The sequence below is a fragment of the Pelobates fuscus genome, chromosome 2, assembly GCF_036172605.1.
Source record: "Pelobates fuscus isolate aPelFus1 chromosome 2, aPelFus1.pri, whole genome shotgun sequence".
In the NCBI taxonomy this organism is placed as follows: domain Eukaryota; kingdom Metazoa; phylum Chordata; class Amphibia; order Anura; family Pelobatidae; genus Pelobates; species Pelobates fuscus.
In genome coordinates this window covers 181,625,554-181,651,670 of record NC_086318.1, presented here as the reverse complement: position 1 = coordinate 181,651,670, position 26,117 = coordinate 181,625,554, and the positions used below count along the sequence as shown (strand labels likewise).

The window sequence follows — 26,117 nt, the reverse complement described above, 5'->3', positions numbered from 1 at the left end:
GTGTTTGGATTAACCTTTTAATGGGACACTGTAGGCACTACAACGATTTAATCTCATTGAATTGGTTATTGCCTGGAATTCTTGATGCTGTGCAACTGTTTAATGTAAATCCATTTTTGAGCAGTGTAACAATAAATAAGGGCCCCTGGTCACTCACATCTTTGCCCCTGTTGGAGGTATGGCTAAGGCAGAGATTGCATTCTTCCTTCTAGCCATACCAATTCATACCAGCTGTGGGTGCTGTGATAGGATAGGTTGAGTCATGGACACTCTCATACTATTACAGCTGCCCATTTATGCTTCTCATTAGCCCAAGCAGCACAGAGGGGGTAAGCTGTTGGTGGTTCTTGTTTAGCATTAAAAGATTAAATCAGTGTAACACTAAATGAGAGGAAGTCCACTTTCCTCTCAAATTCTTCTGAAAATAGTTCTCTATTCACCCTACCATACATAGAGCCCAAGAATATATAAATAGACTGTTCCCAAACATTGATTGTTCCTACACCCTCCATAATATGCAGAGAGGTGCTTGTGGTAGTCCATCTTAGATTACAGTTATACATTTAACTATTAGTTTAATTAAAAGCAGAATTTAAAATCAGAAATTAATTTCAAACACCATTATTACTGTCTTAGTGAAATGACATGACAACAGTTTCATCCTTCCTTGTTTTTGTGAAGCTTGATAAACACTCAGAACACTCGAAACTGTGTCTAAACACTGCACTGGCAGTAATATCCTATGATTTTTCTTCACACTCACCTAATATCATGAAGTTAATGGCTTGCGTTCTAATATCCTCCTTTAGCTTTTGAGCTGCTATCAGATAATGAAGAACATAGATATTTGGTGCAAAATTAATCATGTTTTGCTCTCCACAACCACATGGCATCTGGATCAGTGACTCAAGACCATCTATTGAAGGTGCAAGAAGGTCCCCTAAAAATATAAAATTATTTATTTTCATCATTTCATTTTTTGAACTGTATGTTAATCTAAATGTTTCTAGTTATAACAAAACTCATCATTATACTGCATAATGTTCCGCATGAAGCATTAAATAAAAGTAATATTAAATATTTATATTTTCATTAGGGCTAGGTAAAGTGTATCTTCATGGGAAGTTTTCACTCAGTCCAAGTAACCCCTACCCTCATATCCCCATGTATAGAGATACTATATTTTTGTTTTACATTTGTTTTGCAAATGCAAGTCTTAAAAAAAAAATTCTTCAGGCAAAGATCAGCCTATTCCCTATTTAGTATGCATAGAAATGGTAAATCTTCTCTACTACTGCTGCATTATACAAGAATTTAAACAGATTCTCTGTAGTGTAAAGAATACAAAGTTGGCTCTCCCCTCCCCCACTTCCCCATGGCGCTGCAATGGTTAAAAACCTATCCAATTTCCTATCCAACCTATCCAACATATCCAATTTCGTTGCAGATCTCCCTCAGTGTTGCATCCCCGCTCCACCTCCTCCGACAGCACCCACCCTTTGTTGAGGGCTGCGAGTGCACTAGGCCCTCCCCATAGGGAAGCATTGCATATCAAGGTGTACATGTGACATCGTCTGTATGTGTCAGTGTGTATATTTGTGTATCTGTATGTTATTGTGTATGTACATCTGTATACATTCAAACATTGCTCACAAATACAACCCTGCGAGGATTGGCAAATACAACCCTGCTAGCATAGAATCGTTAGCGTTGTAAGACAGATGGAGATCTACTTTTTATCCACTCTTGCACTAGAGGGGGGCCCAAAAAACTTTATTTCACCAGGGCCCTCTCTACATTAGTTCCACCACTGGGACCAGTGCACCCAGATCACTTTAATTAGATCAAGTGGTGTGGATGCCTATAGTGTCCCTTTAAGAGGCTTGCACGCTACTGTGATTATAGCAGCCAGTGAGAGGAGCCAGGGTTTCATCTTGACATGTCTGCAGAACACAGTATCCTTGTTTTAGCCAATAAGCTGTATGTGGGAAGCCTTCCCGCATTCTTATTCATTCTTAAGCAGCGTCTTTGTCAATGTTAATTTACCACATCTATTGCAAATGTCTAAAATTATGTTTGGCCTTATATGCAAATATATCTGAACCATTTTATGCATTTCTGAAGATCCCCACTATTTCTGTATAGAGATATTTTTTTTAAAGACTTTTCACTCAATTTAACAATACTTACCATGAACTGTGATAAATGCTTCCTCACTATCTTTTACCATTTCATTGGGAAAAGTGAACAAGAAAGACTTCAGATCAGTCTGAGCTTTAGCACCAGCTAAATCAAAAATTGCAGTCTCTGTATAAAAACGCTTCACTCCTTCAGCCTTTACAAAGAGAGGAGAAATTTAAAGCATTGGGTCAGGCAATAGAAGAAGAGCACTTGGTTACTTTCAGCATTTTGTAATTCACTGCAAATTCAATCTATTATTCTTCATTGTTTAAATAGAAATTGCCACGGAAGTTAAGAGAAGGCTGCTCAAATTCTAACATAGAAAATAGAGCTGGCCAGAAGCTTATGGCTACAGAGTTAGGATAGATTCTGGTGGAGAAGTCATGCACCGCACCATCTCAAAACTTCACCAGCCACTACTGATTATCGGATATTTTTGAAGACATCAAGGTAATGAGACTGGAACATTTAATATATGGCTTTGAACATAGCTGCACAAAGCAAGGCAGTGCTTTTGGGGTCAAGTATGTATAAATGTTTTACTTTGTGCTGTATCCTTTATTTTAATTTTATTATTTTGCATTTCTCTTATCGATTTCTAGATCAGCAGTTTTCAAGCAGTGAGCTGGTGTTTTGTAGATCACTTCATACTGTGTTGCAAAATTTTGATCTCAAGGCTGCAGTAAGTTCACTACTGTGATTATTTAATTGTAATAAGGATTAGCTTTAATATTGTGATTCGTGCAAAAGAACCATAATTTAACACACCCTAAATAACAATTCTCTTATAACTGGGTGTTAACAACAAACTCACAATCCACCTACTGGTGGCATTTCAGTATTACCAAAACTAATTTAACCCCTGTTTTCCGCAGTCTATACCTTAAAGAGGAACTGTCACTTCTTTGGAATTTACACCATTGAACAAAACATTACAAATCCCTTAGAACTTGTGTTAGCATTTTTCTTCTTGAGCTGAGCCAATTTAATTTACATTGATATTACATGTTTTGCAAATAATTTCATAATCTAGCTCAGACAAGGTAAAGCCAGGAATGAAAATCACAAAGACAGGCAAGTCGATACATTGTTTCTGTCACTTGTACTAAGCATAATGACATTTATGGTAAGAAATGTAGGGGTTTTGTCATAAAGACTTATTTATATCTCTGAAAAGGGGGTAAGTACATTTTTGTAAGCTTAGAGATTCTTATTTTCCCACAATAAAAAAATAGTTTCAAAATAATAACACTTTAAAACAGCTAATTTTGCACAACTTACCTTTACAAATATGTTTTGCGTTACAGTATAAGACTCTTCAGATGAAATTGCTGTCACGGTCATTGAGACTTCACCAAGCTTTTTGGGGTTTATTGGAAATTGAACAATTTTTGTGTCATGACTGGGAACAATCACATTAATTAGGCCGTCAATGGTACTAGGATCATTACGAGGGAGAATTACTTCAAACAAGTCACTGTTTTTTAATGTAACTGTCACCTAATATATGAAATAAAAAGAATCATATTAAAATTGAAATACTGTTCTTAAACTAAAGTAAGCTATCATTAAACAATAACCTTCCCTACACTACACTTTCACTAACCATGAACCAATACACTAAACTAACAAAAAAACATTAACACTTATACTACCCTAACTCTAACCTCCAAACAACCAAGCACACTACCCCTATCCCTTACCTAAATATATCATACCAGTAGTATGAGGGATATATAATAGTGACGCTTGCATTAGGGCAAAATAAGACCAACTTGGGGTTCCAAACCATTAGAAACATTATAAATTATAAACCATATGGCCTTGTCCAACAGTAACTATAAGGAATCTCATATGTTGAGAGGAATTAGCTGTTAATCCTAACCATTTCTAAAACATCTAACAAACTATCAGGGGATGGTAACCAGAAACTATTAGCAACAAAACCACTAAATTGAGTTTTAGTGGTTATGGACTTTCATTTGCCGCTGGTATACCTTTAGGGCCGGAGCACAGCCGCACTGGCTGGGGCACACGGTTGCAGGCTGACCAGCAGGACGGGAGCGATTTGCTGCTCCCTCCTGCTGCTGTGAGTAGTGTGGCCAAGCGGTCTGACAGAAAGTGCTCACTGAGACAGGACTTCCTTTCAGACGAGTACCACGACCGCGGTCAGCAGGTAGGGGGGGAAATGCAGGGGCTCCAGGGGAAGTGGGGGTAGAAATGGAGGGTCTGCAGTGGAAGGAAGGGAAGGGGGGAGAGGCCCAAGGTCAATTTCTGCAAATTTCTAGTTACACCTCTGCAACTGCACATGTGTACATCTGTCAGGTGTGCCCAATGCACATTTCCAATATACTTAGGGATAGGACACTGATTGGCTAGATCAGTGTTTCCACTGGAGTGGGTATGGAAAGCAGAAGAAAGAAGAAGCAGGTAAATGTGAAAAAAAAAAAATCACATTTACCTACTTTATACGGTCTGCAGAGTGAGGCAACTGTCTCATTCAAAGCTAAAGCTTTTGAATTATACAATTGTCACAGAGTGCTGAATGTCCTTTTAATGCCTTTGCTTTGCCTTGTTAGTTCGATAATATATTACCACTCAGCACTTGAAAACTATTCTTATTTAAATGTGTGAAGCCCTCATTGAAAAATGAATAAATTGAACATTATTTATTATTTTGATATATAATAGTAAATACAATAATCAAAAACACATACCTCCCTGTTTTCTGGGAGAGTGTTAAAAAGGACAGCTTCCAGAATGAACTGTTCATTTCTTACAACAGAGTATGGTAGGTTTATCATCATGGACAAAGGTTGGAATACTTCCATCTAGAAAATGGAAAAAGAAAATCTGTAAACCATTAACTAATGTAAATTGTGACATTTGTAATTGGAGACATGGTCAATAAATAAATCTATGACATGTACGGTATGCCTTATAGCTTCCAATGTGCTCTCTGTTTCCACAATATTTCTTTCTGTGAAGCATTTGATTGGACATTGCCCAGTTGGTTCAAGGAAGTAGGATTTTAAAATCTTAAATGCATATTTGTTTTATTTTAACTGCACTGCTGAAGAGCATGAAAAAGACAAAGAACACAACGTTCTAAGTCCCTGTATTACCACCGCACCCGCCACCCCCGAAACTCCCAAGATGGGGCAGTGGCTGCAGGGGTCATGCAGAGACAGGCGTACCAATATGAGACTCCAGCTGTCTCAGAGGGGCTTAACCCCAGAAATAGACAAAAAAACAACAAAGAAATATGCAGACAGTCTCAATATGTAACTGAAACTCGCTGCATAAACTGGAACAATATATATAGCGTGATTGATTCCAAATTTAGAACCTGGCTTTCAAAATCATATGGTCAGAGACCCCATTGAAACAAAGTATATACAAGTGATCCTGCAGTCCTATGCCAGCCCAGGATAGTATAGATAAGGAGATAGTTTAGTAAATATCCTCACTCCCTCTTAATAATAAGCTTTATTGTGATCTGCTATAGGGATAGGAGTATTAAGTAACTAAATCTCTATAATCAATACCTCCTAGGATATATCCTTGTCAAGCTAGAAAAATATATTGCAAAACAGAGAGAGATAGAGACTTAAATAGAAATACAAAATCAGTCAAAATCAGACTGATAATTATCATTTAAAAAGCCTCTCTCCCTGTAAAACTAGCTAGATAGGCATAGGAAAGAAAAAGAAAAAAACGATAATAAATAAAGTTAAATTAAATAGTGATCATGGTGCTCCAACACCAGTGCCCAGTGCAGAAAAAACACCCAACGTACGTTTCGGTGCTATAGATGCACCTTCGTCAGGGCCCGTGACGAAGGTGCATCTATAGCACCGAAATGTACGTTGGGCGTTTTTTCTGCACTGGGCACTGGTGTTGGAGCACCATGATCACTATTTAATTTAACTTTATTTATTATCGTTTTTTCTTTTTCTTTCCTATGCCTATCTAGCTAGTTTTACAGGGAGAGAGGCTTTTTAAATGATAATTATCAGTCTGATTTTGACTGATTTTGTATTTCTATTTCAGTCTCTATCTCTCTCTGTTTTGCAATATATTTTTCTAGCTTGACAAGGATATATCCTAGGAGGTATTGCTTATAGAGATTTAGTTACTTAATACTCCTATCCCTATAGCAGATCACAATAAAGCTTATTATTAAGAGGGAGTGAGGATATTTACTGTACTATCTCCTTATCTATACTATCCTGGGCTGGCATAGGACTGCAGGATCACTTGTATATACTTTGTTTCAATGGGGTCTCTGACCATATGATTTTAAAAGCCAGGTTCTAAATTTGGAATCAATCACGCTATATATATTGTTCCAGTTTATGCAGCGAGTTTCAGTTACATATTGAGACTGTCTGCATATTTCTTTGTTGTTTTTTTAGCATGAAAAAGACATCATTTTTTTTTTTGCCAACCACTTGGTAGTGAAGGGGTTAATATCAATAAAGATATGTAACATTGACTAATGTACATAGCACTGACAGATAGCATTTAGAAAATATTGTTGAGAATCTAACTAGACTAGACTAATATAGTTTTTTAGTTATACATTACCTCAACGCTTTCCTCTGTAAATCCAAGTCCGTGTTCCTCAGAAATAACGAATGCACTCGCCATCCAAGTACTGTTAGTTTGAGGAGTAGTCACTTGAAGATTAGTTGTGGCACCAGAACTGCAAATTATACATTTTATTTGTAGAAACAAAATAAGGAATTAATTTCTTTAATTTGTCAATTAATAAAATACTAGCTAAACCATTAACTGTAATTTCCTTACATTACATAAATATATAAAATATACAGAGATAATACAGCCCTCCTTCTCTCTCCCTATACTGCTGCATTAACAATGGAAGGAAAAAAACATTTCAATTACTCCAGTTGCTAAAGACCATATGAATCACCACAATCAACTGCCGCCAATAGATTACAACATGTCCATTCCATGTGTCCCCCACCGAACTTCCAAGACGTCAACGTCACTGGTCAGGATGACTAGTTGCTGAGGGGAAGAGGATAGAACTTGGTCTCCCTCATTATAATGTATCAGAGCGTTGCCCCAGGTTACCATAGTAATGCTCTGATACATTCCTCTGTACCATCTGGAAGGAGCTATCTACACACACTATGGGAGACGAAAAGCGTACGAACACCAAAAGGTCTTCATCAGACTTTTACTACACACCAGATAAGCCTTTCCTTATTTTACTTTTGAGAGTTCAGCATTGAATTTTATTATCTCCAAGTATAAGACTTTACTAATCTATATATGGCCTTTGTTGTTTTATTGTAGATACATTTCTGTACGGGGTAAATTTTATTGCACTTAAGCACTGCACTTTAAGGGTGTGTACTGTTTTGTGTATTGCTGTTACTGAGTGTGTGTGTGTGACTGCCTGCTGGTAACTGTGTGTGCGCGTGTGTGTGTGTGTGTGTGTGTGATTGTCTGCCTGTAACTGTGTATGTGACTGTTTCCCTGTAACTGTGTGTAACTGTTTGTGACTGTCTGCTTGCAACTGTGTGTGTGACTGTCCGCCAGTACCTGTGTGTGGGACTGTATGCCTGCAACTGAGTGTTTGTGTATGTGTGTATGTCTGCCTGTAACTGTGTATCACAGTATTATGTGACATACTTAGTCTGCCACTGAGAAATACATGGGAGGCAGTCTGATACCTCTGGCCTGTACTTGAATTTGCTGTAGACCATAAGTAGCTATCTTCCAAGCTCCGATTATTCAGTGTGTTGCTACAGATTACCAGAGGAAAGCCTTGACACTGTAAATGTCTGAGCTAATGAGACAGTTACTCATAGTCTGCACCTGGTGAAGGGTGCAGACCAGCTTCCCAGCATACTGGAACACCAGAGATCAACATTCACCCCTCACTGCAAGGTAACAATGAAGAGGAAATACACATTTGTTTACAAATCATTAATAATTTAATAAATCCCCTATAAAAAAGACTACAACACATACACATACACATACATGGATGAAGGCGTATGACCGGGAGGATGGGGGGGCGCTATGAAGATTTTTTTGCACAGGGCGCTTAATGGCCTAAGGTCGGCCCTGCCTGCACTAATTAAGGGTCTTTATCTCCATGCACTCACTACAGCCTCCATCCTCCTGCACCCACTACAGCCTTTATCCCCATGCACCAACTGCAGTCTCTATTCTCCTGTACCCACTACAGCCCTCATTACCCCTAAAGCACCTGGCTCCCTGCACACAATACAGGCCCTGCATCCACTAAAGCCCCTATCTCGTCTGCACCTCTATTACCCCATGCACCCACTACAGCCTTTATCCCTTTGCACCTACCAAAGGCTCTCTCGCCCCTGCAACCACTACTAATATGATTTATTGATGGAAATTATTTGTGCCACCAGTAAGTGTTCCAGTGATTGATCCTTGAAGGTTTTAGCAATGATTTTTTCCATATACAGTGAGGGAAAAAAGTATTTGACCCCTGCTGATTTTGAACCTTTGTCCACTGACAAAGAAATGATCAGTCTATAATTTTAATGGTAGGTGTATTTTAACAGTGAGAGACAGAAAACAAATCCAGAAAAATGCATGTCAAACAAGTTATAAATTGATTTGCATGACGTTGAGTGAAATAAATATTTGATCCCCTATCAATCATCAAAATGTCTGGCTCCCAGTTGTCTTTTACACAGGTAACGAGCTGGGATTTAGCAGCACTCTCTTAAAGGGAGTGCTCCTAATCTCAGCTCGTATGCTGTATAAAAGACACCTGTCCACAGAAGTAGTCAATAAATCTGATACCAAACTCTCCACCATGGCCAAGACCAAAGAGCTGTCCAAGCATGACAGGGACAAGATTGTATACCTACGCAAGGCTGGAATGGGCTACAAGACCTTCGCCAAGCAACTTGGTGAGAAGGTGACAACAGGTTGGTGACGAATCAGCCGAGAACTACCCGGGAGGATCTTGTTAATGATCTCAAGGCAGCTGAGACCATAGTCACCAAGAAAACAATTGGTAACACACTACGCCGTGAAGGACTGAAATCCTTCAGCGCCGCAAGGTCCCCCTGCTCAAGAAAGCACATGAACAGACCCAACTAAGGTTTGCCAATGAACATCTGAATGACTCAGAGGAGAACTGGATGAAAGTGTTGTGGTCAGATGAGACCAAGATCAAGCTCTTTGGCATCAACTTAACTCGCCGTGTTTGGAGGAGGAGGAGGAATGCCAACTGTGACCGCAAGTACACCATCCCCATCTTCAAACATGGAGGTGAACACATTATGCTTTGGGGCGATTTCTGCTAAGGGGACAGGACAACTGCACTGCATTAAAGTGACGATTGACGGGGCCATATACCATCAAATCTTGGGTGAGAACCTCCTTCCCTCACTGAAAATGGGTCGTGGATGGGTATTCCAATATGACAAAGATTGGGAGATTAAACTTACTTCTACACATAGTAAGTCAGACATCATTTTTTTAGATTTAAATATTTTTATAGAAGATGGGACCATTCATACAAAGAGGTAGACTGCAACGGATACATAGACTTAACAAGTTGCCATCATATCCCGTGGCTTACAAACACACCCAAAAGCCAATTTATGAGGTTAAGAAGAAATTGCACACAAGAAAGAGATTTTTTAACACAAACACAAGTTATTAAAAAACAATTTTTAGAAAAAGGGTATAAGGAAAAAGATTTACAAACAAGCATTGAGGAAAGTAAAGTATCTAAAAGAAGTGATTTACTTTCTTGTAATAAAAATAAAACACAAGAAACAGGTAAAAATACGTTTAACCCCTTAAGGACACATGACATGTGTGACATGTCATGATTCCCTTTTATTCCAGAAGTTTGGTCCTTAAGGGGTTAAAGTTCCCTTCGTTTGTGGTTTCTCTGCGAGAAATAAAAAGTACGATATGCCATCAATAAGTATTGGCATTTACTACAAGACGACCCAATCCTCAAAGAAATGTTGCCATTGAGACCCCAAATAGTGCATAGGGGGTGTAGAAATATTAAACAATTCTTGGTTAATAGTGTTTTTAAAAAAAACCTCTACTAGGAATGACAATTTCCTCGCAAAAAGTAAAGGATTCTTTGGGTGCGGGACATGCTTGGCATGCAGGGAAACTAACAGCAAAAAAAGAAACATTAAAAATACTAAAGATATTACTAGCAAAGATTATGTTATAAGAGACCAGCTAACTTGTTTCTCCAAAAATATCATCTACCTCCTAATATGTCCCTGTAATAAAATGTACATAGGGAGAACAATTAGATGTTTGCACATTAGGATTTCTGAACATGTAAGAAACATTAAGAAGGGAATAGAAACACATAGCATCCCTCAGCACTTTAAACAATGTCACAGTCAAGATCCACAGGTACTCACATTTTGTGCACTTAAGTTAGTGAGGAGAAAATGGAGAGGTGGAGATTTTATTAAACAAATTGGGATGGAAGAAATGTCTTTTATTTATAATTTTAATACTCTAGTTCCGTATGGATTGAACTTAGATTTTGAGCTATGCCATTTTTTATGAAATTCCCACAGATATTTATTTTATCCCTACCTCTCCATGAGACCTATCACTTTCCCCATATACTATTTCAAAGTATATCAATTTGCAAAGGGGTCAAATCCTTTTTCTATGTTCACTATGTGCACTTTAAATGTATTACCTCATGTTTGTCTAATTTTGCCATTTTAAGTGATATCATCTTTTTTGTAAGAATTTATAGCCTCATATTAGACGTTTTTTATAGCCCCAATAATTTTACACATTTTTATTTCATTATATAATATGATTTGTAATATTGACACATGAAGATTGATACTGCATTATTCAAGATCTGTTTTTACTATTTTTCCTCTCTTCCCCTTTTTTCTCTACTTCTTGTCCCTCCGTATGCTCACTAATGTGAGAGTTAATTTCTAGTTATAAAGATGTAATTTGGGTTTGTAGACTGTGTAGATCACGGACAAAGTGGAACGCATATATGCGTTGCACGAAGACAAAACAGGAAGTGAACCAGGTGATTGACACATTAATGCATGCATCATCCGGTCACGTGAGCGTTCCACGAACCGAACTTCCGCATATGCTGATGCCGGTAAGGACGTGCGTGTCACGCATGCGTTCCACCAATTGGATGTTCGCCCTCACAGATGCCGGCAATTGATCAATTACAGACCTATAAAAGAGGAGACGTTTGCATTCGAGTATTTACACCAACTGAGGAAGCCAGCCATTGGTGAAACGCGTTTTGGATTTACTTGAAGGACTTATTTGATGTCATTTTGATTCAATAGAATCTTTTATGTTATTTTTATTGTGATTTTTATTTACTTAATAAATTACTTCCTAACCACTTGTAAATCTTCCTATCTACATCTCTACCTTATTATTGGGAGTGGAGGAGACCAGGAGGAGACAAAGAAAGGGTAGTGGATCCCCTTCTAAAGATCCCAAGGTGTCTATCACTAGAGCCAGGTGACCTTTTGGCTCTATATTTGTGAGTTGGAAATTCATATGGTTTTTGCTCTATTTCTTATTGCATTCCAAATATCTGCACTATGATTTGGTTGTTTATTATTTACAGGACATTGTAATTACGATTCTATCAACATATATCTAATATCCGTTTGTACAGGTATTTTAGTGCTCCACTTATATCTTTTTCTTTCAATATGACAATGACCCAAAACACACAGACAAGGCAACAAAGGAGTGGCTCAAGAAGAAGCACAGTAAGGTCCTGGAGTGGCCTAGCCAGTCTCCCATGGAAAATATGTGGAGTGAGCTGAAGGCTCGAGTTGCCAAATGTCAGCCTCGAAACCTTAATGACTTGGAGTGGATCTGCAAAGAGGAGTGGAACAAAATCCCTCCTGAGATGTATGCAAACCTGGTGGCCAACTACAAGAAATCTGAAGAAGCCACTATGAAGGTGAAACACGTCATCACGCTACTATGCTATTATATCACGTACGTAAACGGACGCTAAACCCTGCCTCCCGGAAGACGCAAATAGTACTCGGACCTGATATCATGGCCAGATTGAGGAAACTGGGAAAGAGCTTTGTGAGGCGAAGTGGAGGAAGAGACGATCCGCTAGCAAAGTTGTTTTAGGTTGACTGAAATAAAGATTTAATTTTACTTCACTCCAAGCTCAAGTTTGCCTGCATTTCCTGGGGATTACTTATTGGAGCTTTTAAGTTAGTACAGACTCATCTGCTCTACACTTGTGAATGTGCATTTTTCAGTGTAGAAACATAGAATGTGATGGAAGATAAGAACCATTCGGGCCCATCTAATCAGCTGGAAGGCTATTCCATGCATCCACTACCCTCTCAGTAAAGTAATACTTCCTGATATTATTTTTAAACCTTTGACCCTCTAATTTAAGACTGTCCTCTTGTTATCGTAGTTTTTCTTCTTTTAAATATAGTCTCCTCCTTTACTGTGTTGATTCCCTTTATGTATTTAAATGTTTCTATCATATCCCCCCTGTCTCGTCTTTCCTCCAAGCTATACATGTTAAGATCCTTTAATCTTTCCTGGTAAGTTTTATCCTGCAATCCATGAACCAGTTTAGTAGCCCTTCTTTGAACTCTCTCTAAGGTATCAATATCCTTCTGAAGATAGGGTCTCCAGTACTGTGTACAGTACTCCAAGTGAGGTCTCACCAGTGTTCTGTACAATGGCATGAGCACTTCCCTCTTTCTACTGCTAATACCTCTCCCTATACAACCAAGCATTCTGCTAGCATTTCCTGCTGCTCTATTACATTGTCTGCCTACCTTTAAGTCATCAGAAATAATCACCCCTAAATCCCTTTCCTCAGATGTTGAGGTTAGGACTCAATCAAATATTCTATACTCTGCCCTTGGGTTTTTACGTCCAAGATGCATTATCTTGCACTTATCCACATTAAATGTCAGTTGCCACAACTCTGACCATTTTTCTAGTTTACCTAAATCATTTTCCATTTGGCTTATCCCTCCTGGAACATCAACCCTGTTACATTTCTTAGTATCATCCGCAAAAAGACACACCTTGCCATCAAGACCTTCTGCAATATCACTAATAAAAATATTAAAGAGAATGGGTCCAAGTACAGATCCCTGAGGTACCCCACTGGTGACAAGCCCAAGCTTCGAATATACTCCATTGACTACAACCAGGGGTTAAGTCCTGGGGAAAAAAGTGTGGGAACTCCCCCCCCCCCCCAAAAAAAACCCAAAACACTTGTATGCATATATAAACGCGTGCACACACATACACTCACAGACGCACACATACTCAGACACTCACACAGTGGTGTATTTTAATTTTGTGCTGCCCTAGGCATGACTATACCTGAGCACCCCCCTAACCTAAATTTACCACCCCTTCCTGGCAAAGGCGCACCGCTTCCTGGTTAAGAACCCACCCCTTCCTCTTAAGACTCCACCTTTTCCTGCTCCTTTTAAAGAAATACTATAGTGCCAGGAAAACAAAGCTGTTTTCCTGGCACTATAATTCCCTATAGTGCCCCCATCCCCCACTCAACACTGAAGGGGTTAAAATCCTATGGGTAATTAGCAGATGCTGGATGTCCTCATGCACAGGGTGGGGACGTCCAGCATCAGTTAGGCGACTTTTGGTCACCTAACCACCCGAAAGTCCCTCTAGTGGCTGTCTGGTAGACAGCCAGTAGAGGTGGAGTTACCCCTCAAGGTAATTATTGCAGTTTCTGAGAAACCGCAATAATTACACTTGCAGGTTTAAGGGGACTGGGACACTGCACCCAGACCACTTCAATGAGCTGAAGTTGTCTGGGTGCCTATAGTGTCCCTTTAAGCACACTCTCTGACAGACACCCACACTGGCAGATACACACTGACAGTAATACACACACTCAATGACAAACACACAGACGTCACTGATTTGACACGCACACATTCACTGACACACACTCATTCATTGACAGAGAGACACACACACTAAATGACAGACTCTCACTGATTTGACAGACACTTACAAACATACACTAAGAGAAGCACATACACGCAAACATACACTAACAGAAGCACATACACGCAAACATACACTAACAGAAGCACACACACGTGCATACACTAACAGAAGCACATACACTCATACGCACACACACGTGCATACACTAACAGAAGCAAATACACTCATACACACACGTACATACGCTAACAGACGTAAGTACACTCATACACACACACTGACACAAACATACACTAACAGACATAAACTAACAGACATACACACACACACACTAACAGACATACACACACATACATACTAACAGACATACACGCACATACACTAACAGACATAAACACATACACTAACAGACACACAGACATACACACACACAGACATAAACACATACACTAACAGACACACACATACACTAACAGACACACATATATACAAATAATTAATATTATTAATATTGCACACCCCCCCCCCACCTTTTAGGAAACCTGTCAAGGGGGCCACCTGATTGCTCCTCTCTCCCCCCCCCGGCGGGCGGCTCTCTCCCGGTCACACACGGCGAGGGAGCTGTGTCCTCTCTGCTCCCTCTCGCCGCGTGGGTTGTCTGCTGATGCAGGGAGCCGGAATATGACGTCATATTCCGGCTCCCTGCATCAGAAAACGGCACGCGGCGAGAGGGAGCAGAGAGGACACAGCTCCCTCGCCGTGTGTGATCGGGAGAGAGCCGCCCGCCGGGGGGGAGAGAGGAGCAATCAGGTGGCCCCCCCATGACAGGGGGAATACAGGGCATTGGGGGGCGGCATTTTTTGCCGCCCCTTGAGTGCCTGCAGGGGGAACGGCGTTCCTGCTGTGAAAAAAGTGCAGGAACGCCGTTCCCATGCGTTCCTGCAGGACTCGAGCCCTGACTACAACCCTCTGTTGCCTTTCACTCAGCCACTGCCTTACCCATTCAACAATATTGGAATCCAAACTCAAAGATTGTAGTTTATTGATAAGCCTTCTATGTGTAACAGTGTCAAAAGCCTTACTGAAATCTAGGTAAGCAATGTCTACTGCACCACCCTGATCTATAATTTTAGTTACCCAATCAAAAAAATCAATAAGATTAGTTTGGCATGATCTCCCTGAAGTAAACCCATGTTGTCTCTGATCTTGAAATCCATGTGTTTTTAGATGTTCAACAATCCTATCCTTTAACATGGTTTCCATCACTTTCCCCACTACTGAAGTAAGGCTTACTGGCCTATAGTTGCCCGACTCCTCCCAGCTTATCTCCAGAATATCTCCAACCACACACACACTTAGAAGCAACATTCTCCAGAATATCTCCAACCACACACACACTTAGAAGCAACACTTAGATGAAGCAACCAAGCTATATTAGCCAAGCTAATGACAACTACCCTTATATACTCCTGAAATCACCTCCCACTAGGAATGTTTAACACCTGGGTAGGCCTCTGCTTATTAGCAAACAATAGCTAATTTAAACAGCAATCAATATCAAGTAGCTACCTTATCAAATCAAATGCCTTATAATTACCAACAGGAAATCAAACCTTGTGCAATCAGTAACCTTTTCCTACAGATGAATCTTACCTGTAACAGTAAAAAAGAAAACTCTTAGCACAACTCTTAGACAGTTGAAGCTTCTGTAAAACTCTCCAGAATATCTCCAACCACACACACACACACACTTAGAAGCAACACTTAGATGAAGCAACCAAGCTATATTAGGGCAGTCTTGGGATTTCCAATTAAGTGCTAGGAGATTTCTAGATGCTAGTAAGACTAACGCCATGATTTGCCTTTGACCTGGGTTTAGTCCTGCCGGGAGCAGTAGCAGTAGGCAGATGGATACTGTCAGTTCAAATTTTGGGATATCTAGTGTATCCAAGACTGACCGTGCTGCGGTCCAGAGAGGTTGGATGTCTCTGTAGGACTACCACAGGTGTAGTAATGTGCCTGACGTTGAATTACATCTCTAGCATTTTGGGTTTGTCGTGAGGAATAACTGATGGAGTCTTTGTGGGGTCATGTACCAACGGTACATGAGTTTCCTATGGGCTTCTGTATGTGAGAAGCACTTTGTCCATTTGGACAACCCGTTTAAGGCATGGAGCCACTCTGTGTCTGACAGTATTACACCACAGTCCTTTTCCCACTGGGCTTTGTTCGAATGTGGTTTTGTCGGTGTGAGTTCTTGCAAGGTTTTATAGCACAATGTGAGTATTTTAGGTTTATTAGGTGAGGACCAACATCTATCAATGAGCAGATGCGGGGTAATTTGTGGTGGGCCTTTTGAGTTGTGCCAGGGTATCGTATGTGCTTGTAGTACACTTTTCACCTGCAGGTATGAAAAGGTGACTCGACTCGGAAGTTGCCACTGTGACTGTAGTAGTGGGAAGGGTGTTACTTTCCCGTCAGTTATCAGTGATTCCTGCCGTATGCCAGTCTTGGAGTGGGATATCTGGTACTACTGCTCTGAGGGTCGAGATGGGCGATTTAGGGTGGAAGGAATTATTGTAACCTATTGCTCCCATGATATCGTCCCACACTGCTATTGTAAGGTCTTGTCGCTTTGGTCTTAATTGCTTGGGTGTCCATAGATATTCAAGTAGGGATTGATTACGGAATTGTGCCCTTTCCATGTCCACCCATTGAGTTGTGTTAGGTGGAGCATGTAGAAGGACACCTAAGGACAGAATTACTGCACTGTAGTACTGTCTGGTATTTGGGAGGCCGACACCTCCCGAGCAGGTGACGGTCTGTAGGAGTGCCATAGACACTCTAGGTTTCTTGCCCCCCCAGATAAATGCACTACACAATTTTTGTAATGTTTTGCAGTATTGGTTGGGAACTCTGAGGGGAAGCATCCGAAAGACGTAAAGGATACGGGGCAGGATCATCATCTTGTAGGCGTTAATTTTCCCAAACAGGAGATCTTTGTATGTTTCCATTTGTTTATTTCTGTTTTGCAGAGCATCAGCAGTGGTGTATAATTTAGTGTTAGAGTGGCTGAAGTAAACATAGAAACATAGAATGTGACGGCAGATAAGAACCATTCGGCCCATCTAGTCTGCCCAATTTTCTAAATACTTTCATCGGGTCCTGGGGATTTGTGGGCTGGGAGTTGTGATACTACAGCTGTGAGCTCATCTAGGGAGAATGGTTGTTGTAGAAGGTCTAGGTCTCCGTCCTTTAGTTTCGGTAAATCAAGGTCTGTTAAAAATGTGTCAATGTCATCATGGGTAGGTAGGAACATGTTGGGGTCATTTTTGAGATTGTACTACTCACTGTAATAATTTGCAAACAGATCCACAATACTTTGTGGGTTCAATGTCTTCTTCCCCCTATTATCTATTAGGTAGGCAATCCTGGAGGCGACACTCCTCTCTTTTAATTGTGATGCTAACTGGGTACCTGCTCTGTTGCCATTAGTAAAGACGTTGTGTTCAGCTTTGCGTAGGAAATACATTGTTTTGGCTAACTATGTTTTTCAATTGGCTTTGGAGGGCTAATAGTTTTTTGTAAGTGGTCTTGTTTGGTTCTCGCTTGTTGGAGTGTGTCAGTGTAGTGATTTCCGCTACCAGCGAGTCATTTTGCCATCCTTAGTTTTTTGGCTTGACTGGCATGTTTTATGAGACTACCCCGTATGACCGCCTTATGTACTAGCCAGATTTGTTCTTTAGGGGAGTCATTTATCGTATTTTCAGTGAAATAATGCTGTGGGTCTATAGTGATATGTGCAACTATGGAGGGATTTGTCAGAAGGGACTTGTTAAGTCTCCATGTGCCTGTCCCTTTATTGGGGAATAGTTCCCCAATAAAGGGACAGGCACATGGTGAAAGGTGCATGGTCAGACCATGACATTGTTCCAATAGTAGCTTCTTCTATGTTAGGCATTGATGTGGCGGGAATGAGGAATCGGTCTATTCTGGAGTAGCTATTGTGTGCCACTGTATCGCAGGTGTAATCCACCTCTGTGGGATGGAGGATGCGCCATGGGTCCAACAAGTGGTGGGAGGCTAGCGTGGTGCAGATTTTGGTTGCTAGAGCCATTCTTTGCCGCATGGTGCCTCGTGAAAGCCCTGTAGCAGTGGATGAGTCGGACTCGCCATCTAATAAGAAGTTCGTGTCACCTCCAATGATTACCTCCCCATATTTATACATGTCAAGTAGTGCCAGAGTCGAGTTTAAGAATTCATGTTGGTTCTCATTAGGACTGTAAATGTTGACCAGTGTGTATGGGGTATTATTAAGGAGACATTGCAATATTAGGTATCGCCCTTTTCTATCGTTTATCTTGCGGACTAGAGAAAACACTGCATCTTTGTTTATTAAGATGGAAACGCCACATTGTTTGGCTGTATAGCAGGTGTGGAAGTCATGGGGGAACCATTTGGAGGTAAATTTAGGCCTATCTTTCCACCTAAAGTGTGTCTCCTGGAAGAACGCCACTAGAGCACCACATTTTCTAGCCTCCTGTATGGCCAACCTGCGTTTGTTCGGGGAGTTAAGCCCTTTCGTGCTTAGTGACATAATTTTAATCACCATAAGGTAGTTTTAAGGAGCGCTGTACTCCTAGATGTTAAAGGCTCAAGGTTTTGTTGTAAGTTAGGTATGGTGCAATTCAGGGATATACTCACAAGGGAGGGGGGGGAGCAACAAGGTAATAACTATGTACAATACTCCGTGTGTCACCATGTGGTGGCATTGGGTTGCGTAAAGCAACGGACAGTGAAGGCTACGTAGGAGCCTTGGGGGTGGCCCACTTGGGGCAGAATGTCGAGATCTATAACATATATGATCTACAACAATGCAAAGGTTCAAGAGAGTCCGGGTGTTATCTCACCCGATCGCGGCCTGGGTCATGGGTCTTTTAACCGACAGTTATAGAATAGAGTATAAGGGGGTCAAGTAATTAAATACAATTATAAAACCTCTACTTCCAGTCCATTCGGTTATTACCGAGCATTGCTATGGTCTGGCAGTCTCTTCAGGTCGGTGAGGTTCTGCAGTCCGTGGGTGTGCATGAAGCCTTCGTTGTCTGCTCCCAGTCTTTAGTGAGAGACCTTGGTGCTGTGGTCGGCAGTGGTTTCTTGGGGCTGCTGGCCTGTAGTGTAATGTTCCATTCCTGGAGGATCCTCTTCCCATCTTCTGGACTGAGTATTGGGTTGTCTACGCCATTCCGTTTGATTAACAGTTTTGCAGGCAAACCCCATTTTTATGGGACATTTGCTGCTCGTAGCGCTGCCGTGATGGGTGCAAACGTACGGCGTGCGAGCATGGTTGTTGATGAGAGGTCTGTGAAGAGTTTGATGTCAGCATATGGGTCAGGCCAGTGGCCTGCAGTTCTGGCTGCTTGTATGATGCGGTCCTTGACAGGGTAGTAGTAATAGTTCCTCTCGTTGTTTCAGGTGGGAGATGTTTGGGTTTGGGGAGATGGTGTGTTCTGTCCAGGATCAGCTCTGAATCAGTTAGTGAGGGTATAAGCACTCTAAGTCCTGCACAAATTGGGTTAATCCTGTTTGTGTAACAGATACCCCTTATGCGTATATTATTTATTTGGCTTCTGTCCTCCTGGTCGGCTACTTTCCCTTCCAATGCTTTTATTTTTTGTGTTAGGGATGTGTAAGCCTCTGCCATGAAGTTGTGTGTCTACTAACTCCTATGTGCGCTCTTATAGATGTGCTGTGCGTTCAGGGGTGGGGGCCAGGGGGGAGGACATTAGGTCCACCCCCTAATTAGTATTTAGGGCCCCCACCCGCCGCTCAGGGGTGGGGGGCCAGGGGGAGGACATTAGGTCCCCCCCACTAATTAGTATTTAGGGCCCCCACCCGCCGCTCAGGGGTGGGGGCCAGGGGGGAGGACATTAGGTCCCCCTCCTTATTATAATTTAGGGCCCCCACCCACCGCTCAGGGGTGGGGGGGGCAATAGGACCCCCCTTTAGATTAAAGGGGGGACCCTATTTTTTTTATCAGTGAGCAGCCACTCGCGGTATAGTAGGGTCAAAATTTACTAATACTAAGTAATTTTTACTTAGTATTAGTAAATTTGGCTGAAAGACCAATTTAGGTCTTTCAGCCTTTTGGTAGATAACTCCCTAATATCGTGGGAATTAGGGAGTTATCTACTAAGCGGCTGCAAAAGAAGTTCCGAAATTAAGAATTTCTGAAGTGCCGAAGTGTCAAAGTGCCAAAGTGCCGAAGTATCAAAGTGCTGAAGTGTCAAAGTTCCGAAGTGCCGAAGTCCCGAATTGCGAAAGTCCCGAATTTCGGAATGCCGAACCGAAATGTTTCCCCATGCACATGCCTAAATATTATACTATTTTTTCTCTCGTATGTATGCATATTTATTACTTTGTGAGGATACCTCTGTACAAGTGACCGGAAAAAAAAGGTATTACTTTTAAAGTTTAGTGAGTGGTTTACACTACATTGGCACCTGTATTTAGCACATTGCACTTTATGTCTTTTAATATTTTATCACCTAACACTAAAAGTATTAGATAAAGAATATTATGCACTATTTATATAAAAATATTGTTAGTTTGTGCACAAATAAGTGTTTAGGTGTTCACTTTATATTGTGGTCTTAAAGACACAGTGCACCTTTTTTCATCTTGTTTTTTTTCAATTCCCAAATCGTTTGCCTTTTTAACCCCTTAAGGACCAATCTTCTGGAATAAAAGGGAATCATGACGTGTCCCACACGTCATGTGTCCTTAAGGGGTTAAAGAGGCAACCAAATGCAGTTCTGCTTTAGAACAATTGGTTGTCCTAAAGATGCCAATAATATTTTCTAATTTTATTTCTGTGTTTCTGTATGTCAGTTGTATTTCTCAACTCTTCTGAAACGTTGTCTTATCTGAGTGAGAATTTGGCCAGCTGGTGTTTATAATCTCAGGTAAGAAGTCCTTCCAGGTAGGGCTAAATGACTAATCTCTGCATTATTTTGTTATCAGAATGTCTTCTTTCTAGGAACTGAAGCATAGTATCTACTAGTAAATGCTCGTTTAAGTATTATCATTGTTAATATGCAGAAAAGCCAAGGAAATTTAAGTTAGTACACGTTAAAGTAGGTAAAAAACAAACACACCCAAAGCAGTCTGTTCTTAGAATTAATCACATGTAAAACTACTTAATTTGCCAGCTTAAACAGATAAATCAGTTTCCCTTCAGCACACAACCTGTATGCTAAGATATTTCAAGTCTATTTTAATTACATACCTAATGTTGGTTTCCAGCCAAAGCCACGTCTCTGGATTAAATGCATTGTTACGAATAGGTGCATATGATACTCTTTCGAAAATTCTGGAAATGGGTATCAGTTCTAGAAAAAGATTGCATCTGCATTATTTGTTATACTTTTCACAATGTTAAAAATGATTTAACTGCCAATCATTTCAAGTTTGTAAAACACTCATTTGAAACATGGGGATGCATAGCTAGCACATAATGTTCACTCATGTATTCATTCATCCTTTATATAAATATTGTGGGAATGTCAGTTTTAGGCAGCATACAGTATACAGTATTAGTATACACAGGGTCGGATACGTTAGAGGAGTAGTGGGAATTTGAGCGGAGGGCTCAATTTTTTATATTTGTATTTGCTTTTGTGTTACACAACCATTTTACAATGCTGCCACCCACCCCATGTGTTCCCTAATAAGGGTTAATAAATGTGTAGGGGTTTAAAAAAAAAATACTGTTCTCTATCTCATTAGTTTGCATTTTGGCTGAAAACATTAAGGTGAATTGTTAACGTAAGACTCATCTAAGAGGTTTTAACTTGACGTAAGACTCATCTAAGAGGCTTGATGTGGCAGGTGAGCTGACACTTAAATGGCCATTGGAGTGATACTAATAAACCTCCAGTTATTTAAATGTGCAGATGGATTTGGGATAGAGTTCGCAAGTTACTTTTTTCTTTGCATGTCATGGGACTGTGTGTACTATATGTGTACTATAGTCATTGCTGCCATCCTGGAGTAGTGGGAGTTTGAGTGCAGGGTTTAACTTTGTATGTTAGTATAAACTTGAAAATACAGGTTCTCTCACATACAGTAGGTGTTACAAAAATAGAATTTAAAAAATGCCCTGCATGGCTTTACAAGCAGAATAGATTTCTTAAATGGCAACAGAATATACAATTCTGCAGTATAGTTAATTACAATATTTCTAAAATTAAAGGAATTAAAAAAAAATTGTTTATATCAATCTCTATGAAACAAGTGCAATGCTAGACATACAGTTGCAAAATATAATTAAAATAGACATGTCTATACATGATTGTGGTAGTAAAAACTGTATTATATGTCATCCAACAAAATTTTTATATGTATTCCTAAAGTGTTAGTCCAAATCAATGTATGTGTAGAATGGGCACACACACAGCCTCAGAGCATCTGCGTTGTTTTCCTTCAGACACCCTGTGTTGTATTTTTACTTACCCCACATCAATTGTGTGACTTTTTTTGGAGTCCAAAAATCTATCAGATTGTACGACCTTATGTAGGTTTTGTATTTGGTAGAGTGCCAAAATAGGCACATGCTGTGTTTTATGTTTTATTGATTGGTTAATGTGTATGTGCTGTACTGAATCACAATCTTAACCCCTTAAGACCGCAGCCAAATGTACAAGTTGTGAACCAAAAAAAATGTAAACAAACCACAGATTTTGACTATATGTCTGTTCAACAATATTTACCTCTTTCATATTAAATGCACCCACACTTATTATATATCATTTTATTCAGGGGAAACAGGGCTTTTATTTAAAATCAAATATTTAGGTATGGAACATAACGTAATATAAAAAAAAAGAGAAAATACGATTTTTTTTTAATTTTCTTGGTTCTATGTGACATTCTAACTGTGAATGTCATAATACTGTTTGCTTTTACTGCAATAAAATACACATATTTGTATTCAGCGATGTCTCACGTGTAAAACAGTACCCCCTATGTACAGGTTTTATGGTGTTTTGGGAAGTTACAGGGTCAAATATAGCTAATAGCAAATATATGTTACATTTTTCATTTTTTTCACATTGAAATTTGCCAGTTTGGTTACGTTGCCTTTGAGACTGTATGGTAGCCCAGGAATGAGAATTACCCCCATGATGGCATACCATTTGCAAAAGTAGACAACCCAAGGTATTGCAAATGGGGTATGTCCAGTCTTTTTTAGTAGCCACTTGGTCACAAACACTAGCCAAAGTTAACGTTAATATTTGTTTGTGTGTGAAAAATGCAAAAAAACAATTTAAAAGCCAATTTTGGCCAGTGTTTGTGACTAAGTGGCTACTAAAAAAGACTGAACATACCCCATTTGCAATACCTTGGGTTGTCTACTTTTGCAAATGGTATGCCATTATGGAGGTAATTATTATTTCTGGGCTACTATACGGTCTCAAAGCCAACGTAACCAATCTGGCGAATTTCATTGTGAAAAAACTGAAACGCAAGCCTTATATTTGACTCTGTAACTTTTTAAAGCACCATAAAACATACAGACATGAGGGGTACTGTTATACTCAGGAGACTTTGCTGAACACAAATATTTCTGTTTCAAAACAGTAAAAAGTATTACAGCAAAAATATTGTCAGTGTAAGTGCCGTTTGTGTGCGAAAAATGCAATACATTTCACTTTCCCTGACGATATCATTGTTGTAATACATTTTGTGGTTTTGAAACACAAATATTTGTGTTCAGCGATGTCTCCCGAGTAAAACAGTACCCCCCATGTATAGGTTTTATAGTGTTTTGGAAAGTTATAGGGTTAAATATAGTGCTAGCAAATTAAATTCCCTATACTTTCGGCCTGGGTTGTTAGGCAGGTCCTGCAAATTGTAATTAAGAAAAGGACCTAATTATGTAAAATTATGACATAAATATATATGTAAAATTATTATATATACACGTGTGTGTGTGTATATATATGTATATAATTTTTTTACAATTATTTTTATTTATATATAGGTATACATATAGTGATGTATACATATATACTTAGGTATATACATATATATATTAGCCTGTCACTGCGATCGGAAGCTGCAGACCGCGGTCCCCAGGCACAGGGGGGCTGCCTGGGGGGCCAGGCATGCCCCCCGACCGCAATCTGCAGCGGCCATGTGCCGCCGGCCACGTGGGGGGTAAGACCGCCCAGGACGTTCCATGCCGTCCTGCGGCGTTTAGAGCCGGCCAATTAAGGACGGCATGGTACGTCCTGCGGTCTTAAGGGGTTAAATGAGCATTTTTGTATTTGCAACAAAGTTTTCTTTAGAAATCAAACACTTGATGAAAACTAAATGTAACAATAACACAACTTTAAACTCTTACCATCAGATGGAAAGTTAGCATAATTGATCATTAAATCACTCAGAGTGTTGCCTAGACCCTAGAATGCAGAAAATTAGATCATGTTTATTTTCAACAATTCATGCATACTTTAGTTTAAAACCACCTATAATACAGACATCCTAAAAGTATATATGAATACAATTTAGCCTGTATTAAAATATATATTTAAAAAAAAAAAAAAACACTTTTCTATATTTTAAACTTATAAAGGAAAAAGAGGGAGAGAAAGGGATAAACTTCAACTCATGATAAGTAAATTAGATTCTAATAGTACTAAAAATTAGACTTCAGCTATTGAGTGAGACAGACCAGCTGTAAGTGTGTGTTTTACCCTTGCTGGGTGTGGGAGAAAGCCTATTTGTCCTCCAGAGTCAAATGCCAGAGCTGCAAAAATGCTCGCGCTGTGCTCCTGCACTACAACAGTGTATCAGCCAATCAGGTAATCAGGAGAGCTGTGCTGAGTGTGGGAATCCTGATTACCTCAGATTTTTAAAATGGCATCATTGATGGAGGACTCCATATCTGTGTCTGCCACAGACTTAGTGAATGCCTCATCAATGTTAGAAAGCTCCATAAGAGAGCTTTCCTTGCCAGGGATCTATCCTCTCCATCTTCTGAGGAGGATATGGTCCTAGTTTTATGTAAAAAGAATAAAGAAAGGTGGCTGGACTCTTATGTCAGTTCTTTGTCTCAGGGGGAAATTTTTCTGCTCCTCCTTCCCCTCATACTCGTTTGAGGAAGCAAAAAATTAAAGGGACAGGATCTGAAAAAAGGAATAGTGTGTTTCCCTTGTTTGAGCACAAGAAACACCTTCCAGAGAAAAAGAACAAATCTTGTTGGAGGTTAGATAGTCCTTTTCCTTCCTCTTCTAGAGCGTTTGATCATTCTTCCTCCCAAAGCCCTTCCAGTTCTAGACACAGCTCTCCAGAAATAGACTGGGAATCTGAGGAAGTGGTCCATTCAGCAGCTTCCACTGAGAGAGGGAAACCATGTAACATTCAGATGATTAGCATGAGTCTCCTAGGAAAGACTCTCCCACCAGAATGATTTCACTCCAGATGGGCTATGGAGCACGATTTTGAGGTTAGAGATTTTGCCAAACTAGCCTTTAGATCCCCTTGGTTCTCCTCAGGAACCACATTGGTATTCTGGACATCTAGGTTTTAATGGCTCCTTAGTTAGATCCTGCTCTGTTATCTATCACAGGGAGCAGTGTACCTACATATCCCACAGACCATACTTTTCGTTATATACAGTTGCTGATTCTGGATGAAGCAGAAAAAGAAGGCAATGCCCAGAAACCTTCTGCTTCATCTTTGCTGGCGTCTAAGATGGCTTTATTGAAAGCGTCCGGTAGGGCAGGGCTAATTATTGGCAAACCCTTTAATTACATCTCAAACATTTGCAGAACCCACTGGCTTCATGCAGCAGGAATGTCTGACCTAACCCCTAAATAACATGAGTTCCCAAATTTGGAGGATTCTTACCTTTTTGGTCCCTCATTCATTCA

At 40.0% G+C, this 26,117-nt stretch overlaps 1 protein-coding gene across 1 annotated transcript in view; it reads right to left on the bottom strand.

Annotated features, from left to right (window-relative positions):
* LOC134586988 (CD109 antigen-like) overlaps positions 1–26,117 on the bottom strand; it is a 98,562-nt gene that overhangs the window by 28,215 nt on the left and 44,230 nt on the right. Inside the window, exons 17-23 of the mRNA XM_063442989.1 lie at positions 24,587–24,644; positions 21,467–21,569; positions 6,772–6,889; positions 4,899–5,012; positions 3,463–3,681; positions 2,191–2,335; positions 764–940 (exon numbers count right to left, since the gene is read on the bottom strand). Coding sequence (XP_063299059.1) covers positions 764–940; positions 2,191–2,335; positions 3,463–3,681; positions 4,899–5,012; positions 6,772–6,889; positions 21,467–21,569; positions 24,587–24,644 — 934 coding nt within the window. The remainder of the gene's footprint in view (positions 1–763; positions 941–2,190; positions 2,336–3,462; positions 3,682–4,898; positions 5,013–6,771; positions 6,890–21,466; positions 21,570–24,586; positions 24,645–26,117) is intronic.